Source organism: Nomascus leucogenys, chromosome 17, assembly GCF_006542625.1.
Source record: "Nomascus leucogenys isolate Asia chromosome 17, Asia_NLE_v1, whole genome shotgun sequence".
Taxonomy (NCBI): domain Eukaryota; kingdom Metazoa; phylum Chordata; class Mammalia; order Primates; family Hylobatidae; genus Nomascus; species Nomascus leucogenys.
Window position 1 is genome coordinate 65,897,651 of NC_044397.1, and position 22,059 is coordinate 65,919,709.

The 22,059-nt window shown below is 40.9% G+C and overlaps 1 protein-coding gene and 1 long non-coding RNA gene across 2 annotated transcripts in view; one reads left to right on the forward strand and one right to left on the reverse strand.

Moving 5' to 3' along the window:
* LOC115830827 (POU domain, class 6, transcription factor 2-like) overlaps positions 1-5,206 on the reverse strand; it is a 51,303-nt gene extending 46,097 nt beyond the window's left edge. Inside the window, exon 1 of the mRNA XM_030795617.1 lies at positions 4,933-5,206. Coding sequence (XP_030651477.1) covers positions 4,933-5,206 — 274 coding nt within the window. The remainder of the gene's footprint in view (positions 1-4,932) is intronic.
* Positions 5,207-13,246: 8,040 nt separating this feature from the next.
* LOC105737769 lies at positions 13,247-15,005 on the forward strand. Its single transcript, XR_001113452.1, has 4 exons — positions 13,247-13,259; positions 13,473-13,576; positions 14,582-14,660; positions 14,820-15,005. It is a non-coding gene; the product is annotated as an uncharacterized LOC105737769 (long non-coding RNA).
* The last annotated feature ends 7,054 nt before the right edge of the window (positions 15,006-22,059 follow it).

Consider the following 22,059-nt stretch of genomic DNA (forward strand, 5'->3'; position numbering starts at 1 on the left):
TAGAGGCAAGCTAGGCATCGCCTAGCCTGTTGCTGCTGCTGCTAATCTGAAGAAAACAAGTTGTCCAGCCTACCCGGTCACTAATGTGTGGGCAGCTGACTCAAAACCATCAAACTGGTCTTCTCTGCATGCTGGTGGGACCTCAAGACAGATGTGAGTGCCAAGGATTTAACATCCTTTGTTACTTTTACTTTTTACAACAACCCCAAAATGTTAGCTGTTAAAACAATTGAAGTGAGTTAATTAAATAAACAATTGCCATTTTCATCAGATATAGTAATGCTGGATGACCCACTTAAAAGCATATCCACATAAAACTTCGATATATTAAGCAGACCCTACTTTAGGCCAGGCACGATGGCTCACTCCCGTAACCCCAGCACTTTGAGAGGCTGAGGTGGGCAGATCACTTGAGGTCAGGCATTTGACACCAGCCTAGCCAACATGGTGAAACTCCACCTCTACTAAAAAATACGAAAATTAGTGGGCCATGATGGTGCGTGCCTGTAATCCCAGCTACTCAGGAGACTGAGGTAGGAGAATCGCTTGAACCCAGGAGGCAGAGGTTGCAGCGAGCAGAGATGGTGACACTACACTCCAACCTGGGCGACAAAGTGAGATTCACTCCCAAAAAACAAACAAAAAACCCAAACAGACTGTACTTTAGATCAGCCACCCTGAGTAGGTTAAAAATATACATATATATACATGAAGAGAGCAGTATATTTATGAAATGACTACTATATGGCAGGCACTGTATTAGGCACTTATATATGTTATGCTGAAAGCAGCTTTGCTTCAGAGGAAAGCTGGGCTTCAAAGCAGCCAGATCTGGGCTCAAATCCAGGCTCTATAATTTACTGTATGGCTCTGGAAAGTTGGTTAACTTTTCTTTCTTTTTCTTTCTTTTTTTTTTTTTTTCTGAAACAGAGTCTCACTCTGTCACCCAGGCTGGAGTGCAATGGTGCAATCTCAGCTCACTGCAACCTCTGCCTCCTGGGTTCAAGCGATTCTCTTGCCTCAGCCTCCCAAGTAGCTGGGACTACAGGTGCCTGCCTCTATACCTGGCTGATTTTTGTGTTTTTAGTAGAGACACAGTTTCACAACGTTGGCCAGGCTGGTCTCGAATTCCTGACCTGAAGTGATCTGCCTGCCTCAGCCTCTCAAAATGGTGGCATTACAGGCGTGAGCCACCGTGCCTGACCTGTTTAACTTTTCTGAGCCTTCAGTTCCTCAGCTGTAAATTAGAGACGATAGTGCAAAAACCACTGTGAGAATGAAATGATGAATTTATGCAAAAATGCTTATTGAATAGCATATTAGCATATATGAAATACTCCATTCAGGCCACAGATTTTATTACTGTATTTATGGTCTTTATGTGCCAGATGCCATTCTAGCCACTTGGTTCTAGCTGCAGTGAACAAAACAAAATGCTTTAAATTATTATTACAGTACAGTGATTAAAAGCAATCTCTATTAGACATAACTGAGTTTGAATCCAGCCATTTCTAGTTGGGTGATATTGGAAGTTTCTTAACCTGTATAATGGGAATAAACCATATTGTGTGTGGTAGTAAAGACAAAGTAATATATCAAGTGCTTGGCACATAAATAGCTGCTTGGCACATAAATAGTGCTCAATTAGTGGCAGCAAAACATTAATTATTGCTATTAATACTAATCCTCCTAACAAACTTGAGAGGAATATATTGGTGTCATTTCATGGAAGAGATAACTTTAGCTGAGGAAGATTAAATATCTTGCCAGGGGGTGCAGAGCTGCTTGCAGATGAAGTCAGGATTCAGATTTGTCTGATTTGAAAGTCCATGTTCTTTATCCTGGGCCACCTTTCATGTGAGTACATGGACATTTGCACTGTTCATCTCTGTTACTCTAAGGAGATTGGTTTATTGTATCTATTGGCAAGTATCTCATCTAGGGAGTGTGCAACATTTTTTTTTCCTGTTTGTGTATCTGTGTGTTGTTTGATTAATAGCATTTACTTACAAATATAAAGCTGCATCACATCTTGACTTCACTGTAGTATTCTGAACCCTCCACCTGATAACATCTTCTCAGGATCTATTTATATTGTTAGTTATACAGGTAGGAAAGCTTAGTTGATGAGATAAATGGCAATTTGGAGTAATGGCTAGTGCACTAAATTCAGTTGGGTCATTCAAAGGCCTACATTTGAACTTAATCTGGCTCCTCTCACTGTTGTGAGTTGTGACTTTTCCATTCTTACCTAACTCTGATTTATTTCTCATTTCTTTCTTATTGGCTCTGTGGGTTGATGACATCTTTAAGAGTATTCATCATGTCAACAACTCACAGACCAACAAGAAAGTTGGGTGCATTATTGGGCGTATGGTGTGGTAAATGATATACTGAATGTTTATTTGAAAGTTTAATGTTGCTCACATGTGAATTTAATGTTTTCTCCTCTCTGATAATGCTCATCTTAACTATAAACATAGTTTGCAGATGGAGCTGATGTTGTTCTAGGATGCCAAATCAAAATTCAGCAGTTCTTCCTTTTCTTGTCTGCCCTCCTTCTACTCAAATCAAGTTTAATTTTCATTCTATAGTTGGAAAAGCTGAGATATAAATGGCTTCCACTCCCATCCCTGACTTTTTGTTAAATACTAAAAAGGAGCCATCATCAACAGCCCATTGTATGGTCTTACTGATACTGGAATTGGTTCAGGATATCAATAACATATTTCCTTAATTATAGTATCCCCCTCAATTATAACATTTCAATGATCACTTCTTTTTTTTTTTTTTTACATTTTTAACATTTTTGAAATTAGGCTACCTCTAACAATCGATGTATTTGTTAAATGTGGTATTTTCTTTCCTCTTCTCCAAAAATCAGTGGTATGACTTTAAGTGTAATTTAAAATCAGTGGTGTCTTAGACTGAAAACAATTCTTGTAATGCTTGCTCTATCAATCTCACAGAGTAAGAAGACTCAAAATACAGCATTCGATATTTCTCTTTTTCTTTGGAAGGGTTTACCTCATTCTGGGTGGATCTAGAAATGTGTGGGGTCTTGCCACATTAGGAGCTCAATCAATTCTAACATCACTGTGCTGCGTGGGACAACAATCTTCAGCTGCAATCTTCAGCCCAACAGAAGATTCACTGGGATAGGGTTTTCTACTGAGCTCTGAAAGGCTCATTTGATGAGTGCCGATACGAAGCACTCACCATGCATTTCTTTCCTCATTGCTAGGTTGCCTCACTGGAAGGCAGGACACCTACGGACACCTTAAGGCGATTTTCTCTGGCAAGAAGTGAAGATCTGATACAGACTTTTCAAGAATGTCTCATTGCTTTAGACAATTCCCTGACACTACCTGTCCAGTTTCTTTGATTAGCAAAAATAATCATAGTAAGAATACCAGTTAAAATACTCTGTATTTATTCGGTGAGATTTACATCTCTTTACAGTTTTCTAGTGTGTGTGTGTGTGTGTGTGTGTGTGTGTGTGTGTGTCTGTATGCCTTCAAGAGAACTCTGTGAGGTTGACAGAGCAAGAATTACAATTCCCATTTGCAGATGGAGAAATGAAGGTTCTGGAGTTTGTGACATGTCTACGGAACAGCCAGGAAATGAACCAGATCTCTGAACCCGAGAAAATCAGGGTGATATGGAAGGACGGGAATGGACTTGGAACACAAATCTCAGTTCTGCCACTTCCAAAAGATGTTATCCCAGGGAGTCACTTAATCCTTGATGTCTTGAGAGTTTGCTCATTTGTGCAGCTGAGATAATCAAACCTACCATGAACTGCTCTGTTAGGATTATAGATTATACCAGCCCCAGGGTGAAGGCTTAATGCATGGGAGATATTATTTTCATTGTTCTTTTCTAGAAGTCACTTGGCCCAAAGGAACATTCAGCTAAAGCCTAGCACTCCTCTAAGAATTAAGCCAGATAAAGAGCTTTGCACACAGTAAGAAGTCATGTGAACATTCGTTATAGTATTTTGCCATAAGGGGGCACTAATTGGAATGTAAACTATGCTCATGAAAGAAAGATCTAATATGTCAGACTAGCTCTGAGGGAGCTGTTTGTAAATGGCATCTTGTAACGTAGTACCTGTTTAGAATTATAGCTGTTATTTAGGTTCCTTCATTAGTTAATTGGTCCTCTCCTATCCTTTAGACAGACAGGATGTGCCAACAGACTAGATTTAGGAGCCTCCACAAGAAAACATTTCCCAATTCCCAGAAAAACGAAATACTCATGGATAAAAATTAAAAGGATGGGGCAGGAGCGATGGCTCACGCCTGTAATCGCAGCATTTTGGGAGGCTGAGGCAGGTGGATCTCCTGAGGTCAGAAGTTCGAGGCCACCCTGGCCAACATGGTGAACCCCGTCTCTACTAAAAATACAAAAATTAGCTGGGCGTGGTGGTGTGTGCCTGTAATCCCAGCTACTCGGGAGGCTGAAGCAGGAGAATAGCTCGAACCCAGGAGGTGGACGTTGCAGTGAGCCGAGATTATGCCATTGCACTCCAGCCTAGGCAACAAGAGTTAAGCTCCCTCTCAAAAAACAAAAACAAACAAAAAAATTAAAAAGATAAAACGCTGCAGCAGCCAGAAGTGGGAAAAGTGACAGCACCCCAGTTCTGCTTTAGGTGAGAGAGACCTTGGTCCTCTCTAGCTCAATCTTCAGAGAGAATCCTGCAAACTAGATTTCTCACTGTGCATTCCTGCACACCCCTTTTATGGTACATGGCAGCTTGCACTGCTGAGTTTTGCTGGGGAAGGAAGTTAGAAAGAGTTCAGAGAGGGCTTTCCTTTCAGTTCTTTAAGTTAACCCTAAAGCGATTGATAACTCTTTCATTTCAGAAATATGGTGGGGGGGGGGGGGGTAGAAGGATGGAGGGCGGGGCAACCTTGGGCGGGGCCGCACCCGCAGTCCTAAGGAGGCACAGCCTGGCGCTTCTGCTGGGGTCCTGACGTCCCGCGTGTCGGCAGCTGGGCCTCCCCGCAGCAAAGCTTCCTGTCAAGTCCGCCACCCGCGGAGTCCCTGCGCATCGGGGCTCAACAGCGCCATTTACCATCAACAGGGTCCCAGGCCTCAGGACAGCGAGGACACTTCCGCCCTTCACTCCACTGCCGCCCCCTCCACTCCCCCTCTGCCTGGGCACTTCAGGAGAGCCCCTTCGGCGAGCGCCTCGGATCATCCCACGTTCATTTGCCTTCGGTTTGCATATTACGACTCCTTGGGATTTTGGGGAACAGTTTGAGATCCCTTATCTCTGCAAACGTGTTATGTATGCGTGTGCCCTCAAAACAGCACAGAAATCACCGCGAAACCCCGGCTGCAAAGGAAATACCCATTGGAAGAGGTTCTTTTCTGATTTAAATCACTATTTCGCATTTTTAAAAACGTGGATAGGAATGAGTGTGAATGGCTTCCTGCAGCATTTTTTGAAGTGGGCTCTGCCAGCGTGAACTCTAGGAAGTGTTCGGTTGGGGAAAACAGGGCTAAGAAAGTTAAAAGGGTTGCTGGGGTGAAGCTCGGTGGGGCAGCCCTGCCGCCTGGCTCCGCCCGCGGGTGGGTCCCACGCGAGACGGCTGCGCGGCGCTGCCCGGCTCCGCGGACCAGGGGACCCTAGTTTGTGGGGCATCTTGAGGGGCTCGTTATTTTCCCGAAGCGCACATTTAGGGAAAAACGGCATTAATGCAACTGCCTCTGAAATGAGGAACTGAAGCTCTCAACTGGGCTCTAAGGGGAAATTTGATATGTTAGTAGAAAGATTGAGGTTGTTTATTGTTTTATCTTTATAACTCAGATGAAGTCAGGGTAAAATTCCTATAATGTTACTAATCCCATGAACATATATATTTCCCAGTCTCTAGAAAGAGCTGATTTAAGAAATCTTATTCGATTTAAAAAAATGCAACTTGAAATATAGTTCACATAATATGACTTAATTTTTACACCTTTTAAAATAAAATTTCCTATAATGACATTGCAAATGAGCTTTTTTCAGTTTTTTTTTGGTTTATAAAAGATGGCCAAAATACAAGCTTTTTTCAGATTTTTTTTTGGTTTATAAAAGATGGCCAAAACCATTAGTTAAGCAATGTAATATGAATAGATTGCTCTGTTCATAATATTTGTGAGAAAACATACAGACACCAACTCTGAATTTTCAACAAAACATGTTTGATTCTTATTTATGCAAAATATAGAAACAATATATTCTTTTGTCTTTTTTGTATTTAAAAATGGTATTATTCTGTACATATTATTTCGTATCTTGCTTCTTCAATGAATATTTTGGAGTAAAAACGCAGAACGTGCATGGAAAGTGTTCATTTTATCATGGTAATCACCTTGGAAATGGGAGAAGAAGGTGCCATGGTTTCAGCTGTGTCTGTCATGTTTTGTTTCTTATTTTTTCTTAAAATTTTTTTAAATTAATTAATTATTATTATTTTTTTTTTGTGGCTGCTTCCCACCACTCCTACCCCTCTGTTTCTTTTAAAAATAAGCAAGAAGTCCGGGCGCGGTGGCTCACGCCTGTAATCCCAGCACTTTGGGAGGTCGAGGCAGGCGGATCATGAAGTCAGGAGATTGAGACCATCCTGGCTAACACGGTGAAACCCTGTCTCTACTAAAAAATACAAAAAAAAATTAGCCGGGTGTGGTGGTGGGCACTTGTAGTCCCAGCTACTCGGGAGGCTGAGGCAGGAGAATGGCGTGCACCTGGGAGGCGGAGCTTGCAGTGAGCCGAGATCATGTCACTGCACTCCAGCCTGGGCAACAAGCAAGACTCCATCTCAAAAAAAAAAAAAAAAAAGCAAGAAAACTGAAACTAATACGGAAAAAATGTTAATAACTAGGTGGTTAAGCAAGAGTGCCTTTTGCATTGTTTTGCAAAAATTATTTTCTATACATTTAACATGTTTGATTGTTTAAAATGAAATAAAGTAATATTTGTGAATCTCCCTAAACTCCTGATCAACTGGCTTTGGCAGGATATTTCTAATGCACCTCATTTATTTAGTCACATGGTCAGAATTACACATATTTCTTTTCCACAGGGTTTGAAAATAATTTTACAAATGTGTTCAGCTATGGCTTTGTTAGTTCTTCTTGGTAGATCTAATAAAACCTAGAGAGGGACTCAACACTCACTGAATAAATTCATTATATCTCAATCCTTTGGCTGAGACTTGCATTTACTGCAACTTTATTTTCATTTATTTTGTAGTGTTTTGCTTTAAAAGATTCTCATGTATTTAAATGATGGGCTAATTACTTTAGCAACCCACAGTTCAGGGTCAATTGCTGGTTTTTCATCCTAAGAGAATAGCCATGATTTATTAAATGCTTATGGCATATATCAGGCCCTGTGCCAAGCACTTTTTCTACCACATTTAACCCTACAACAAATATATGTGAGAAGCCTATCATTCCTGTTTTACTGATGAGGAAACAGACGGCCGGAAAAAAGTTTTATAACTTATCCAAGGTCCACACAACTAAGAGTGTTTGGGTTCCAATAAAAGTCCATGCTTTTAGCTACTCTCTTGCTCTCTGGAGATGTTATTTATCTTATTACAACTCAGAGCAACATCCCCATCTGAACATCATGTTGCTTCAATTCTAAGATACGTATTTTTAACCATGTTTGAAAGTGATGACATTGGGATGGCCTTCCAGTTGATGCGTACATCCATGATGGTGGTGGTGTTCCTGCCTCTCCATCCACCCCTCTGCAGCCCAGAGCTTTTGAATAGAGTTGAGTGGCAATCAATGGTTTTGTAGAATCAAAGGCATATCCTCTAAGTCATAATGCATAGGCTACCGTTAGAACCATTTGATTGCTTTTCTTTCATCACGGCCTTGTGGTCATTTTAGGAGGCAGCCCCCATCCTACACTGATCCAGCAAATCCTTCCAAATCTCACCAAACCAACTCTGCTCAGCTGTCATACAGTAGTATGTGCATTCTTGAGTAACCTGACTAGGTAAGTCCTTTACTTTTCCTTCTTTTTAATACATTGAAATAGTAATGTTTAGTTGATTTCCCCCCCTTGATTTGCTTCTTAAGAACCAATGTGTTTGACTTTACTTGCTGCCACTTAAGAAAATTTCACAGTGGTCTAGGACTTAATTTCATCAGGAAACATTCTGAGCTTCAGTTAAAATGTAGAATGCTTTCTTTAGCTCCAGTATAAAATAAAATTTCATTTGCTTTTACTTTTCTGCAATAACGCCAATAAGGAGATATTGCCAGGGGCACCAGGGAAGCCAATTCTATAGCTGAACAAATCGATAGTAAATCTACTTGCCAAATCTTGAACATACCCACTGAATAAGTGTTGAGAGCACGTATATACACTCACACATTCCCTCCTCCCTACTGAACTATCCAAGAGAAGGGTAAGATTTCCTTAAAATAACTTAAGATCCTACTACTAAGATTTTCACATTCTCAAACTCCTCACACATATACAGACTTCAGCATGGGTTTTTGTGCACAGTTATGAACTGAAAACACATGCCATCTTGATTAATAGGTAGCATTTATTGGGCGATAGCATTATTGAGTGATGATTATGTGTCTGATGCCATTCTCAGGACTTTAATCCTAGGACCTGGTGTTATTATTATCTCCATTTTTCAGATGAAGAAATTGAAGCACAGCATAGGGAAACTGCCCAGTCTCACAGCTGGTGGATGGCAGTCTGGCTCCAGAACCCTTTCTTTTTGCTTGTACACTGTACTGCCTCTTGCTGCATGTCCAGATCAAATATAGGTTTCCAGAAACTATGAGACAAAACTCTTAACAATGATGATGGTAATAATTATGCAATCATTTATTGAGAATACCTGTGTACTCAGTCATTGTGGTAGGCTTTCCCCACACATTATCTCATTTAATCTTCACAACCTAGGAGCTTAGTTTTATTATCCTTACTTTATAATTGGCAAAACTGAGGCTCAGAGAGCTCAAGTAATTTGCCCAAGGTCACAGAGCCAGTTATGGGCCAACCTGGAATTCAAACAAGTCCATAGCTAGCACCCATTCCATTGCCCACCTGCCACACTTGCGTGATTTCCAGATCGAGTAAACAAAGAGAACTAGGATGTTTTTCTCAGCAATGCCATAGTCATGCTCAATTTCACGACTACTAATTTCAGGAGGACACATGCTACCTTCCCACCTCAGAGTGAAGTTGGGTATGATGTAACTCTAGAGCCTTTAACATCCCTGGGTAAGATATGTACTTTATGATTTTATTTATTTATTTTGGAAACAGGGTCTCACTCTGTCACCCAGGCTGGAGTGCAGTGGCACAATCTTGGCTCACTGCAACCTCTGCCTCCTAAGTAGCTGGGACTACAGGTGCCTGCCACCAGACTCAGCTAATTTTTTTGTAGAGACACAGTTTCATCATGTTGTCCAAGCTGATCTCAAACTCCTGCACTCAAGCGATCCACCTGCCTTGGCCTCCCACAGTGCTGGGATTATAGGCATTAGCCACCATGCCTGGCCTCTACTCTATGACTTTAGAATGCAGTATTTCTGTTCAAATTCATAACTCTATTGAATAGTGTCTGTTCTTTGAATTAATGACACACGAATGGGTGGGGTTAGAAAGTTATAAAAACAACCGAAGTTTTTCCTCCATGTTTGCTCATAATAGCTACTGGTCAGGGGAAAAAAGGAGCAGGAATAAAATTCTTCAATATATGGAGATTTCCTATCTCTTTAAATTTACTGATATCCAGTTAATAGAAACAGACTCAGATGCCAAGATAGGGAAGCAAAACTGCCAAGTCCCAGGTGGGGGGATTTCTTTCTGTTGAGAGTTGAGAGCCAAGAGCCTGACAGAAGATTCTGGCATGTCTCCCCACGTGGGGTGGGCATCTGCCCAGCCGAGGAGGCAGCCTTGGGACTGCTTGCCCTGCAAAAGTGCACCACTGGCATAGGCTATGGGCCCTGTGAGACACTGGGTATGTCTCACAGCTGCCTCATATAGGTTCCATTTGAATGTTAAGAATGAAACTATGGCTTAGGTAGGTTAAGTCATGGCTCCAAGATCATAAAACTAGAAAGAGGTGGAGCCTAAACTCAATCCCAGGTAGGTCTAAATTCAAAGTCTTAACTACTGAATCTTGTCTTTTGTTTCCGGGTAGCCCAAAGAATCTAGCAGGAGGGGAGGATCAGAACATTTTTGATAATAGAACCCCCACCTCACCCCACCCTTTCTCAACAGACCTAACCTCACCAAACTATCAGTAGAGTAAAACATGCTTTCCACACTTAGGTTTAGGTTTTAATGTGATTACTCCTGGGTGAACTTCCAAATGTAAACAATAGTTGATGCCAAGAACTCAAGTGAAAGAATCTTCAAATATATTCAGAGTTTTCTCTTTGTACCTTTTCTGGGAAAGTGCTATGGAGATTTTTAAGAAATTGAAAATGGGCTGGGTGGAGTAACCCTACTTTACATGGTATTTTGAGCAAGGCTAATTGTAAGAATCTGGTTCCAATGTATTGCTACCTCTTGTGCCACGTTAACATAAGCCAAAGGAATACGCACACACACAAACAAAAAACACATAATTTTTGCCTATCTCTTTTGGTGTAATTTGACCATAGGCTGTTCACCTCACTTCACAGGGCCACACAAGTATCTCTGTGCCAACAGTTGTAGGACATGCACCTTTTCCTGGGAAGATAACCGGGTTTATATTCTAAACATCAGAAAAACAACAAAAAACAAACAAACAAAACCAACCATATCGCTACATGAATATGGCCAATTATCCACTGGAAGTTTGAGTATTTTAACTCTTGAACTCCTTCTGCACTAGGTGGAAGACATGACCCCATTGGGCACATGTGTTAAAACTTGAGATTTCGTGAGTAGGCATTATTGATTTCTCTGTGAATGTAATTTTTTTTTCCACTTTAGGAGGTTTGTGTACCACATCAAATAAACGATCATACCACAGTTTCTAAAATAAGATATTTTAAAGTCAACTCTTATTCAATGTATGCACAGTACCAATCAATCTTCTACTTGGAAGATCATTTTCTAATGGGTACTTATGGACTGGGAAAGCTATCCCTGGGGTTTGGCAAAGGCCTAAAAAAGCAAAGGTAGTAACTCCAGCCCCTGAGAATATATAACTGGCAAAGTAATCAGCCCTTAAATCATCAGAAGAATAAACTCCTAATAATTCCTTCTAAACAATAATGGATTTTCTGCATCACAAGTATTCAAGTGATGGAGGATATCAGTGTATTTTACTTAGATGTAGGAACAAAAAAATCAGAGGAAATATCTGTCGGTGGATATGGTTTCTATCTTGAACTCCTAAAATTTACATCTCAAGGGCCAGCTCCCTGGCAGTAGTGAGGCAGGGAGTCCTATTTCTGGGCACAGCTCTAGGAAGCAGTGACCTGATGTAAGTACGAGTTATAGATATTAAAACCAACTTTTCCTCTACACCAATACCCCGTCCCTCCAGAAATCTTAATAGGCTTTTGAGAGCCTCCATTTAGAGCCAGCTGCATAAAATGATCCTTTGATGAAAAGGGATTGGAACAAGGGTTAAAGCAGACATTGAAAGGTTACTGTAGAGGGCACAGTGTTCATACAACCCTCCTTTAATATGTGCGGTGTGCACCTGTGATAAGATGATTCATTACATGGGGCCTCTCTTTGACAAGCTCCATCGTTCAGCCCTCGGGGTTCTGACGGGACAATCCTGCACCCGCCCAGGAAATAAAACAAGGTCAGCTTTTTTTCCATGGGACGTAGACAGAGACGATTTAGCTTATAATGCATCTTTGTTTACTCTTTATGTAAAATAAAAACAGGGTTCAAGACATCGAAATGCCTGCTCTCCACAGAACAGGCCAAGCAGGGAATATGCAAACACATTGCCGGGCAAATAAATAAGGCTGGGGGGAAAAGTCTTTGTGAGAATGCTAGCTTCTTCTCCCTTGGATTTCATGATCGGTTACACTGGAGAACCAAGTGTCCTAACCACTGGGCTCTGAGACAGGCCTTCGGATGGAGGGTACCCCGACATTATCAGCTTCATCTCATTTGCTTTTTTTGCAGCTTTTGGGTTTATTGGGTCATCTGAAGATCTTCTAGGATCTTGTATGAACATTACGTGGCACATTAGCAGTGAGGGGACAGACCCTCTCTCATGACATGAGGAAGGTTTACTACACCTGACATACTGAAATAAATCAACAAGCATGCCAGAGGTTGCCTGGCTTCCATGGGAATTGTCAGGAGGCTGGGGGCCATGGGGCTGACTTGCAATTGGCTTCATTCTAACTCACCCCTTTTCTTTGTTGCTTTTATAAGACTTCTTCATCACCTTCCCATACATTCAAAAATTGGCTTTGTTAAGACTAATTTTGATATCTCACAGCAATTATGGAAGGAAACTGATCAGTTTCCCTCATTATCCAAGTTTTTCCTTAAGTGAAAAGTAAAAAAAAGCAAAACTGACATTTTATTTTTAAGATGTAACTTTTTTTTTTTTTTGAAAGAATGCCCCTGTAATGCAAAGTAACTTCTTCATATAAGGTGACATGAGTCATAGTACAGAGATAAAAACAAAATAAAACTTTGACAAACTAGAGGTAGGAAAAAAATCTTGCTTCTAAAATATAGAAACACCTCCCAACCCTTCTCCTATTCTTGATATTGCTAGTAAACATTATTTATTTGCCTCGAATAGATGCGGTTACATATCGCTGTCATGCAAAAGAAATTCATTTCCTTTCCGAGTTCAATCTGCCATAAAAATGCACTCTTGTTCCCATCTCCCACTCACCTGTCCTTGTGCATTAGTAACTAGTTGACCTGTGACCCCCTGAAGACTGGAGAGGGCATTGCCAAAGGCCTGTGAGCTTGCTATGGAGCTCATGGCTGCTGCAGCCGCTGCAGCCTGACTTGCTAGTGGATTATTAACCAGCTGCAAAGAGAGAAAAGATCACCGTGAAAACCACCGAGAGGCACAGGCACAGCACACGGACACAACATTGACTGTGGGGAGGTAGTTCTCGCCTCAACTGGCTCATGCAAAGGGGCCTGGAACCCACTGGAGGGGCGTGGCGAACATTCCCCCGGAAGCTCTGGGGTAGGGGGATGACGGAAACGAGGCTGGAAGGAAAATGTTGGGCAGCTTGATGGAGCCTGGGTTTAGGGCTAGCCCAGGAGGGAACGAGCCTGAACTTCAGGGGTGAGGTGGGCTGTTAGGACCTTCTGGGGTGGAGAAATGATTTCGCAGAAGCCCTCTAGACTAAATAAAACTCAGGAAATATCTGCTTTCCCTGAGGTAACCAGACAGAATAGGGGAGTAAACAGGATGGGGTCGGGGAAAGAGAGGAATAGATTTTTAGGATTTCTGCGAATGAAGTTATCATTTCCATTTGTGAATTGCAGTTTCTTTCAGGGACATCGAGCGAGGCAGGTGTTCCACCCCACTTTCTTGTTTGAGGGGAGAAGGAAACCAAAGCCAGTAGAAATGGAAATTTATGGCCTCTGTGCTCTCAGAGGGTGAGTCTAGGGCTGCGACAATTTTGGGGCTTTAACCTAACCACAGGATTCAAGGCCAATGAGAAAGGTTGTTCGATGAATGGTCAGATTGACAACTGCTTGCTGTTGTAGCTGATATATGGTCTTTCCTCAGCCTCTTTCCTGGACAAGAGTGAAACAGGGAGGAAGAAAGAGAGAGGGGGAGAGAGACCTGCCGGGGAGGAGGTTATGGCTGCCAAAATCTGTTTTTCCATGGAGACCAATTCAATATTCTCCTTCCTGCCAATTTTCCACGCCACAGGTTTTCAGGCCTTCTGACCATGAGGCAGAAGTGTGGCTTCAACTAAAATCTGCATTTAGGCTAATGACTAGATATAAATTCAAGAAACATTTAAACTATTTTCACAGTATTGGTTTTGATACATGAATTTCATTTGTATTTATTCTAGGGTGTTATTTTTTTCCCATATAGTTTCTCTCAAGTACAACAATTGTTGTGTTGGAAATAATGCATTTTCCATCACCAGTTCCCACATCCATGAAATTCCTGCATTTTTTCAGAAACCTGCCAAGACTAAGATTTGGTGGAAAAAAATTAATGCCATACCTAATTCAAGTCTTGGAAGCTCTTCTAAAAATGCCACTTTTAAAACTTTCCTTTCTTCATTTTCTGTCTCAGTCTCTCTTCTCTCTCTCTTTTCCTTCTTCCCTTCAAATCATATTTTATTTCTTAATTTCTTTGGAAATTTGCCTAGAGATTATACTATCTTATGAAGAAGGAAATATTAATTATCAGAGAAAACATCAAAAAGGACAGGAATTTAATAATTATTTTTTCATTTATGTGATATCTTTATCTTATCGGTTTCTTTATTCATTTATAACTAAATTTCACATAACTGTTCTTTAGTAATTCTGCTGACCCAGCACATTTGTTTTTAAAATGAGAATCCATTTTAAGTTGATTACTTTATGTCTTTTGCCTTTATCTCTCTCCTAAAAGACAATAATGATTTTCTTTTTAAGGAGAAAAAAATTCTCACTCATCAGCCTAAAGAGAAACCCTGTCTTATCCCAGATTACCACCATGGGATTTAAAATTCAGGTTGGTCTTGATTTTGATTTTTGGAGTATGTCTTTAAAGGATAGATGGGGTAACTATGCATCCAGACATAACCCTCCTTGTTTGTAGGCTACCTGAAGTGTGAAGAGTTCATAATGTGTTCTTTTTTTTTTTTTTTTTTTTTTTTTTTAACTTCTGAAGTGAGAAGACTGCTTGGGAAGTACTGTCTCCAAACTGCCGGTACAGACACTGCCCATTGGCACAATATTTTTAGGCCATCTATCAATTGCCATGTTTGCATTTCTTTCATGCAATACAAGTTGAAATCATAATGAAATTCTTGAGTTTCAGGAATATCTCAAAATAAGCTTCTTCATCCTCAACAAATGATTAAATTATGTTCAGTTGGATATTAGTGTTGACTATGGATTTGGTCCATCAATTCTGGGTGAACAATTTAAGTATCTACATACAGAATGCTCTCTGAACAAGATAGGCAATTGTTTATATTTAATGAAAAGAAAATATTTTTATTAATTGCAAGGCATTTCCCTAATACTATGTTGATCAAAAATTCATATAGGAAATTATAGAATTATCCTCTGGATACAAAATAGCTTAGATTGAGAATTTCCTACATTTAGGACACTAGTGTGTTGTTCAGATATAGTCCCATGCAGTTTGCTGCAAAATCAGGTATTGCATAAAGGATAAACAATTATTCTGAATACAAAACAAAGTCTCTACTTAAAAGTGGGCTCCTGAGCTTTTGTGTTTTCGGGTCAGAAATGGGTATATTTCAACTGCTTTGGATGGCTGCCTTGGCAACCACAAATATATAGGTTTGGCTTATTTTCAATGTTTATTTCCTCTGTATTCTAGTCCTAGCTTAAAATCTAATTTGGTCCTCTTTTTGCTGCCTTTCCCTCTTAATGAAGCAAATGCCAACTCAGATGACTCTTTTACTTCCTACCGGCATTCCAGTAGGTCTTTGTGGAAGTTGTCTGGGTTCTGGGGAGATGCCCTGCTGTCCCTGTAGAACTAGAGCTAGAACCACAGTCACGGAGTGTGGTGTGCACAGACAGTGGGTGCAAGCCAATCTGTAAGCTGACAGCATTCCAGGAGGACCATTGGTGGTGTTGATGGATGCAACCCTTATACATACATATCTTTTGGCTTCTCTCTCTGTGACTGCCAAGGCAGGGATGTAATATGCATGAAAATATGTGCAGGGAAGTGGAGGGGGTGGTCAGGAAACCACACATGTTCTTCTCATCACCTCAGGTCATGTCACTCTGTATTGTCCCCAGTCATATCATGTTAGCACTGCTCATATCAATATTTCTCGATTGGAGACTCCGGGTAGATTTGGACAGCAGGGAACCCAGGAACAATAAATGCACATAATGAGCATGTTATTGTTCCGGGACCAACTGGATATTTTGAAGCTGCTGCCAAGTTTATGCCTTCAGATCTTTCATTGCCAATGTACCTAACCAGCAAAGGATGGCCCAAATGAAGTCTGACTGTAATACATGGTCTTGTTTTCAACAGACTAGCTTAAAAGACATGATGAATTCTGGTGTATGCTTGTTGATAAATGTGGAAGCTTTCTAAAGGAAGGATTTGCAGAGGGCTAGAGTTCTTATGTTATACACAAATGGATTCTGGGTCTTGAATACATCAAGTTCTACTCCTGGAGTCTAAAAACCCACTAGGAGAAGCATTGATATCTTAAGACAGTTTTCTCCTCCCTGGAATTTTAGAGAATACAACAACAGAATAATTTTTTAAAGTAGTTTTATGCCAGTGAGGAAAGGCTCCAAGCCTCACATTCTCTGCTCACCCATTAATGCAGCTGAGGGCATCAGCTCTGAAAACAGACTGCCTTGGTTTGTGACTTTAAGTAAACCACACTTCATTTTCTTATGGGTAAAATGGGTACAAAAAGAATATCACACACAGGGTTAGGATGAGAATTAAATGAGATAATGCATTCAAAAGTTTTAGAATAATACGTAGCATACATTATTTTCTTAATAAATGCTAGCTAATGTTCTGATGGTTTATACTGTGCATGAAGATTTTGAATTAATCAACTTAGAATTAGAACTCACCTCTATAAATATCTTTTTTCTTTGAAAATAATATGAACAAGTGTAACTATTCCCTATTTTTAGGGCAATTTTATTTTACTTTTTTTCTTAAAATATCAGCTTGAAGAATGTGTAAAAGTATTTTAGAGTAGAGAGCATAAGCAAAAAGTATTTAAAACAGGGCTTCATCTGCTTGTCTTGGGCCTGTCCTATTTGATGGGATTAGCTCATCTATAGAGAAAGTAGTGCTTAGAGTCTGAAGCCAGGGTCAGTGGGTGACAGCAAGAGAAGACATTACCTTATTTATAGTATGTTTTCCTCATCTTTAGTTTGCAACATTGGTTAGGTTTCCATAAGGGCACCCATTTTGGAGTTTAATTCCTGCCTCAGGTCAAAATATCGTGAATGAGTCCATCTCACAGTTGCTGATTTGACAGTGAGGGAATGCAGGAAAAAGATTTGCAAAAAAAAAAAAATTCCTTTAAGATTTACAGTGATTTATTTCTATGACTACATATCAATGTGGGTATTTGGTGCTCATCTCATAATGAGAATAAATCCATATTTCCAAATCTATATACTTTGTGCATCTCCTTGCTGTCTGTGTACACCAAATGGTGATGAAAAAAAAAGCTTTGATGAAGTCTCCCCAGGGAGCAGCCTTAGATGATGTCATATGGATGTCACCATAGATAATATCATATGATGGAAGAAAGTTTTTCTCTAAGCCATGTCGCATATTCTCTTTCTCTGAAAGATGCATAGTTTGCATCCTGGAAAGAATTCAGTTTCCTTAAATCTGAACATTAGTAGTCATAATACTTTTCATGCAAATGGGCTGATTATATGATTCTATTATTATAAATCTCATTTACAAAAATACGGCAGCATGATGAGGCAATTTAGCTATGATATTATATTGCTATGTTTATGTCTTTATTCTAAGAGGGACTTATGAATGCAGCTGCCTCAAAACCTTTCTTTGGAGCATAATTGCCCATGATCTATAGTTCTATCATTCTCCTCATGAACTATGTGGATTTTATAGAGTATGGATTTTGGAGCAGCTCTTTTTTGCTACTAACTTTTCAATTTAGAACCCTGGAACTGTGGTGCCATTTGTTTCCAAATGAGGATATTCATAAACGCATTCATCACTATTCACTCCTCATTTAAGGTTTGAAATGACTTGGCCGTGGATGCCTAGAAACAGCAGGGCAAATACAGTTTTTGAGTTCATTTACATGCATTAGGACCTCGACTTTTCCTATATGTATGAAAAAGTGTCTCTTGGTTCCTTGGGATTCTTCTAACCAAATCAGTACTTCCACATCTTACCCTCAAGTGTTCTCTTAAAAGGTCAAGAAATTATCAGTAGACAAATATTGGAAGAGTGACCATATTTATCTCAACAACATGCTTGATGTGTGTTTTATCCTACTAAATTTTTCCCCCGGGTCTCATCATTATTGTTGTGTTATAACAATACCCTCCTAACAGTCAGAAAACCAGTTTTGTGAGTTCCAGTATTGAGCCAGGATTTGCTGCTCACTGTCTGCCCACCCTTCCCTGTAGTGGTGGCAGTGTGCTAGATGCTGACCTTCCCACTCTCTGCCAACCGACTGGAGGTCTGACCATTGACCATTGCTGAGAGATTTTTGGGGCTGGGGAGCTTGAGATTGAGAGATGCCTCTGAGGCACTGCAACATCCTAAAATACCTTTTGAGACAGCCAGGTGGAAAGGGGTCCTCAGAGAAACACCAACCAGCCTGCGCACTGGGAAGAATGTGCACTGGGGTGGAGCCACAGAAATCCACGCTGTTTGCAGCAGGGAGGAGCCTGGCCCCTCCTCTTCCTGGGTGGAAGCTGGGATTCATTCGGGAAGTGCACCAGCAGGGACTCTGGCATTGCAGAGAGTCCCTGTTTCCCCTTTTGCCCAATAAATCCTATTTATCTCACCCTTCAAATTGTCTGTGGTCCTAATTTTTCATGGCTGTATGACAAAGACCCCATCTTTAGCTGAACTAAGGAGATAGTCCTACAACACTTTGACTCACCAATGTAAAATTCCATGATTTTGGTATAGTTTCAGAATTAATTATATTTTATTTTTATTTAATGGTAAAATTGGAAGTATAGTAATTTTCTATGAGTGTTCCAATATACAGCCATATTGGCTAACAGAGGAATTTTTAAGGTAACCTAAGGTTTTTGGTCAGTTTTCCCAGAAACAGAAAAGGGAAGAGAGGAAACCTGACCCAGCGCGAGGCTCTGGAGTGTTTGTAGGGTCTCAGCGTTGTCCCATCCTATGGGAAGGAAGCTGGGCTGTCATACCCTATACCTGACAGTCCTTGGTTAACAGCCTGTGGGGTGAAGATGAGGGTTGGCAATGCTCAGGCACTGCTGGCCCTTTGCTCTTGGGGTCAAATGGATCCTGGAGCCCGAGGGAGTCCTTGGAAGAAAGCCTTCAGATGCAGGTCATTGAAAGCCCAAGGTGTGGGGGCAACTCATGGAAAAAGAGGGATTCCAGGGGATCTGGGTGGAACATATCATTTTGTGACATAATAAGAAATATATATTTTTGTCTTCATCCTTGGTTCCTGACACAGAACTCCTAAACCCTTGGAATTTCTGAGTAATAGGGGTAAGAAAAACATCTTTTATTATTCTTAAGAAGCCCTCTTTCAACCACACCCAAGTTTATGCTAATGAGGTGGCTCTAGGAGAATTCAACCTGGCTGGTAGAGTAGCCAAACCCTATGACTACGGGGATAGAACTTGCAGCCCCACTCCCGAACGAAGGAGAGGGAAGAGAGGCTGGGGATTGAGCTAATCACCAATGGCCAATGATTTCAGCAATCATGCCTTCATAATGGAACCCTATACAACAGATTTGGAGAGTTTCTGGTTGGTAAATGTATCCATGGGCTGGGAGGGTGGTACACACCAAACTCCCTGGTGACAGAAGCTCCTGCACTCTGGACCCCTTGAGACCTTTCTTTTCTCTTTCTTTCTTTCTCTCTTTCTCTTTCTTTCTTTCTTTCTTTCTTTCTTTCTTTCTTTCTTTCTTTCTTTCTTTCTTCTTTCTTTCTTCTTTCTTTCTTCTCTTTCTTTCTTCTCTTTCTCTCTCTCTCTCTCTCTTTCTTTCTTTTTTACATTCTTGAGACAGGGTCTCCCTTTGTTGCCCAGGCTGGAGTCCTGTGCTCCAGTCATAATTCACTGCGGCCTCGAACTCTGGGGCTGAAGCCATCCTCCCACCTCAGCCTCCCGAGTACGTGGGACTATAGGTTCATGCCACCCCTCCTGCCTTTTTCTGATTTTGTAGCCATAGGGTCTTGCTACATTGCCCAGCCTGGTCTCAAACTCCTGGGCTCCAGTGATCCTCCTGTCTCAGCCTTCTGAAGTGCTGGGATTATAGGTGTGAGCCACTGGGCCCAACCCAGACCCTGCTTTATGTGTCTCTTCATTTGATCACTCATTTGTATCCTTTATAATAAACTGATAATCATGTTTCCTTGTATTCTGTGACCCATTATAGCAAATTATTGTGCATGAGGAGGGAATGGTGGGAATCTCCAATTTGTAGCCAAGTTGGACAGAAGTGTGGGTAATCTGGGGACCCCCTACTTGCAACAGGCAGCTGAAGTGGGGGTCAGTCTTGTGGGACCAAGCATTTATTCAGTACCCACTATGTTTTGGGCCTTGTGTGAGGGGATACAGTGCGAATGACAGGCTGACATGTTCTCCACCCTCATAGGGAGTATAGTTAGCAGGGAAAAAGATTTGGCTGGGAAGAGAAGGGAAGTAGGAAAAAATAAGCTGGCCAGGAAGCAGTATCCAGACCTGGAGGGGGCGGCAACCTGGGGTTAGGGGTCAGTGGGAGAAGGGGTGATGGTTTAGAGAGATCTGGAAGAGGCAGCGCAGAGCTGCTCAGAAATGTGTCTTGCAATTAATGCACCATTCTACATTGAAAGTGGAAGCAGCACAGTGAAACGATTAAGAACTTGAAATATGGAACTAGATTGTCTCGGTGCCAATTCTGAGGCTGCCCGTAGTTAGCTGCACATCTCTGTGTCTGTTTCTTTAGTTGTAGTAAAATGGGATTATAATAGTGGTAATGACATTGTAGCGTGGTTGTGAAGAATGTATGAGTTAATATAGGCAAAATACTAGAAGAGCTCCTGCCATATAATAAGCCCCATATAAGTTTTGCTGTAATAATTGTATTCCTTCCAGGAACTTCTGGTCATATTGCTGTTTTAGGATTGAGTCCCCTCTCCTCCTCATTCCCTCTAGGGTATTCCGACTGGCCTTTTTGCAGATCCTCAACTACCTCAGCTGTTTGCTTTGCTGTTTCCACCAGAACTCTTTTTCCCATTCTCCCAGATCACCTCCTTAGAGCCACCTTCCTTGACTACCTTACCTACATAGCATTCCCTTTCTTTTAGAGATTCATGCCAAAAGATTTATAAGCAAATGATATGATGTCTAGGATCTGCTGTAAAATAGTCTACAGTGGGAGGGTGGGTGGGGATACGGAAGACAGGTCTTGATTTGATCATTGTAGGAACTGGATAGTGGATCTATATGGCTCATTAGACTTTTTTTTTTTTTTTACTTTTATATATGCTCACAATTTTCCATCATAAAAGTTTTTAAGAAATCCTTCAGTTCTCCATCTAGTCTTGTTTATTTCACAACTTATTAGAGTCTGATATTATATTATTCACTTACTTGTTTATCCTCTTTCTCCCTCTCTCTAAAAGTGCATTTTGGTTCACTGCTGTATCTTTGACTCTTTCAACAGTGCCAGGCATCCAGTAGGCCCTCAATAAACATTTATTGAGTGAAGGAGTGAGTTGAAAATCTCTCTACCTGACTGAGAACTTGGTGGGAGCTTCACTCTTTAATATTTACAGAAAAGAGTAGAAATTTTAGAGGCAAACTTGTCTGAATGTTTCTTTTTAACAATATGTGCTTCAACATGCTGAAACCCTATCTCTACTAAAATACAAAAGAAATTAGCTGGGCATGGTGGCACATGCCTGTAATCCCAGCTACTTGGGAGGCTGAGGCAGGAGAATTGCTTGAACCTGGGAGGCGGAGGTTGCAGTGAGCCAAGATCGTGCCACTGCACTCCAGCCTGGTGACAGAGTAAGACTCCATCTCTACTACATATATATATATAAAAAATATATATAAAATATATATAATATATATATATACACATATATTATATATATGCTTTACAGGCTACATGCAGTGGCTCACGCTTGTGGATCAGGCGGGTGGATCACCTGAGGTCAGGAGTTCAAGCCTAGCCTGGGCAACATGGTGAAACCCCG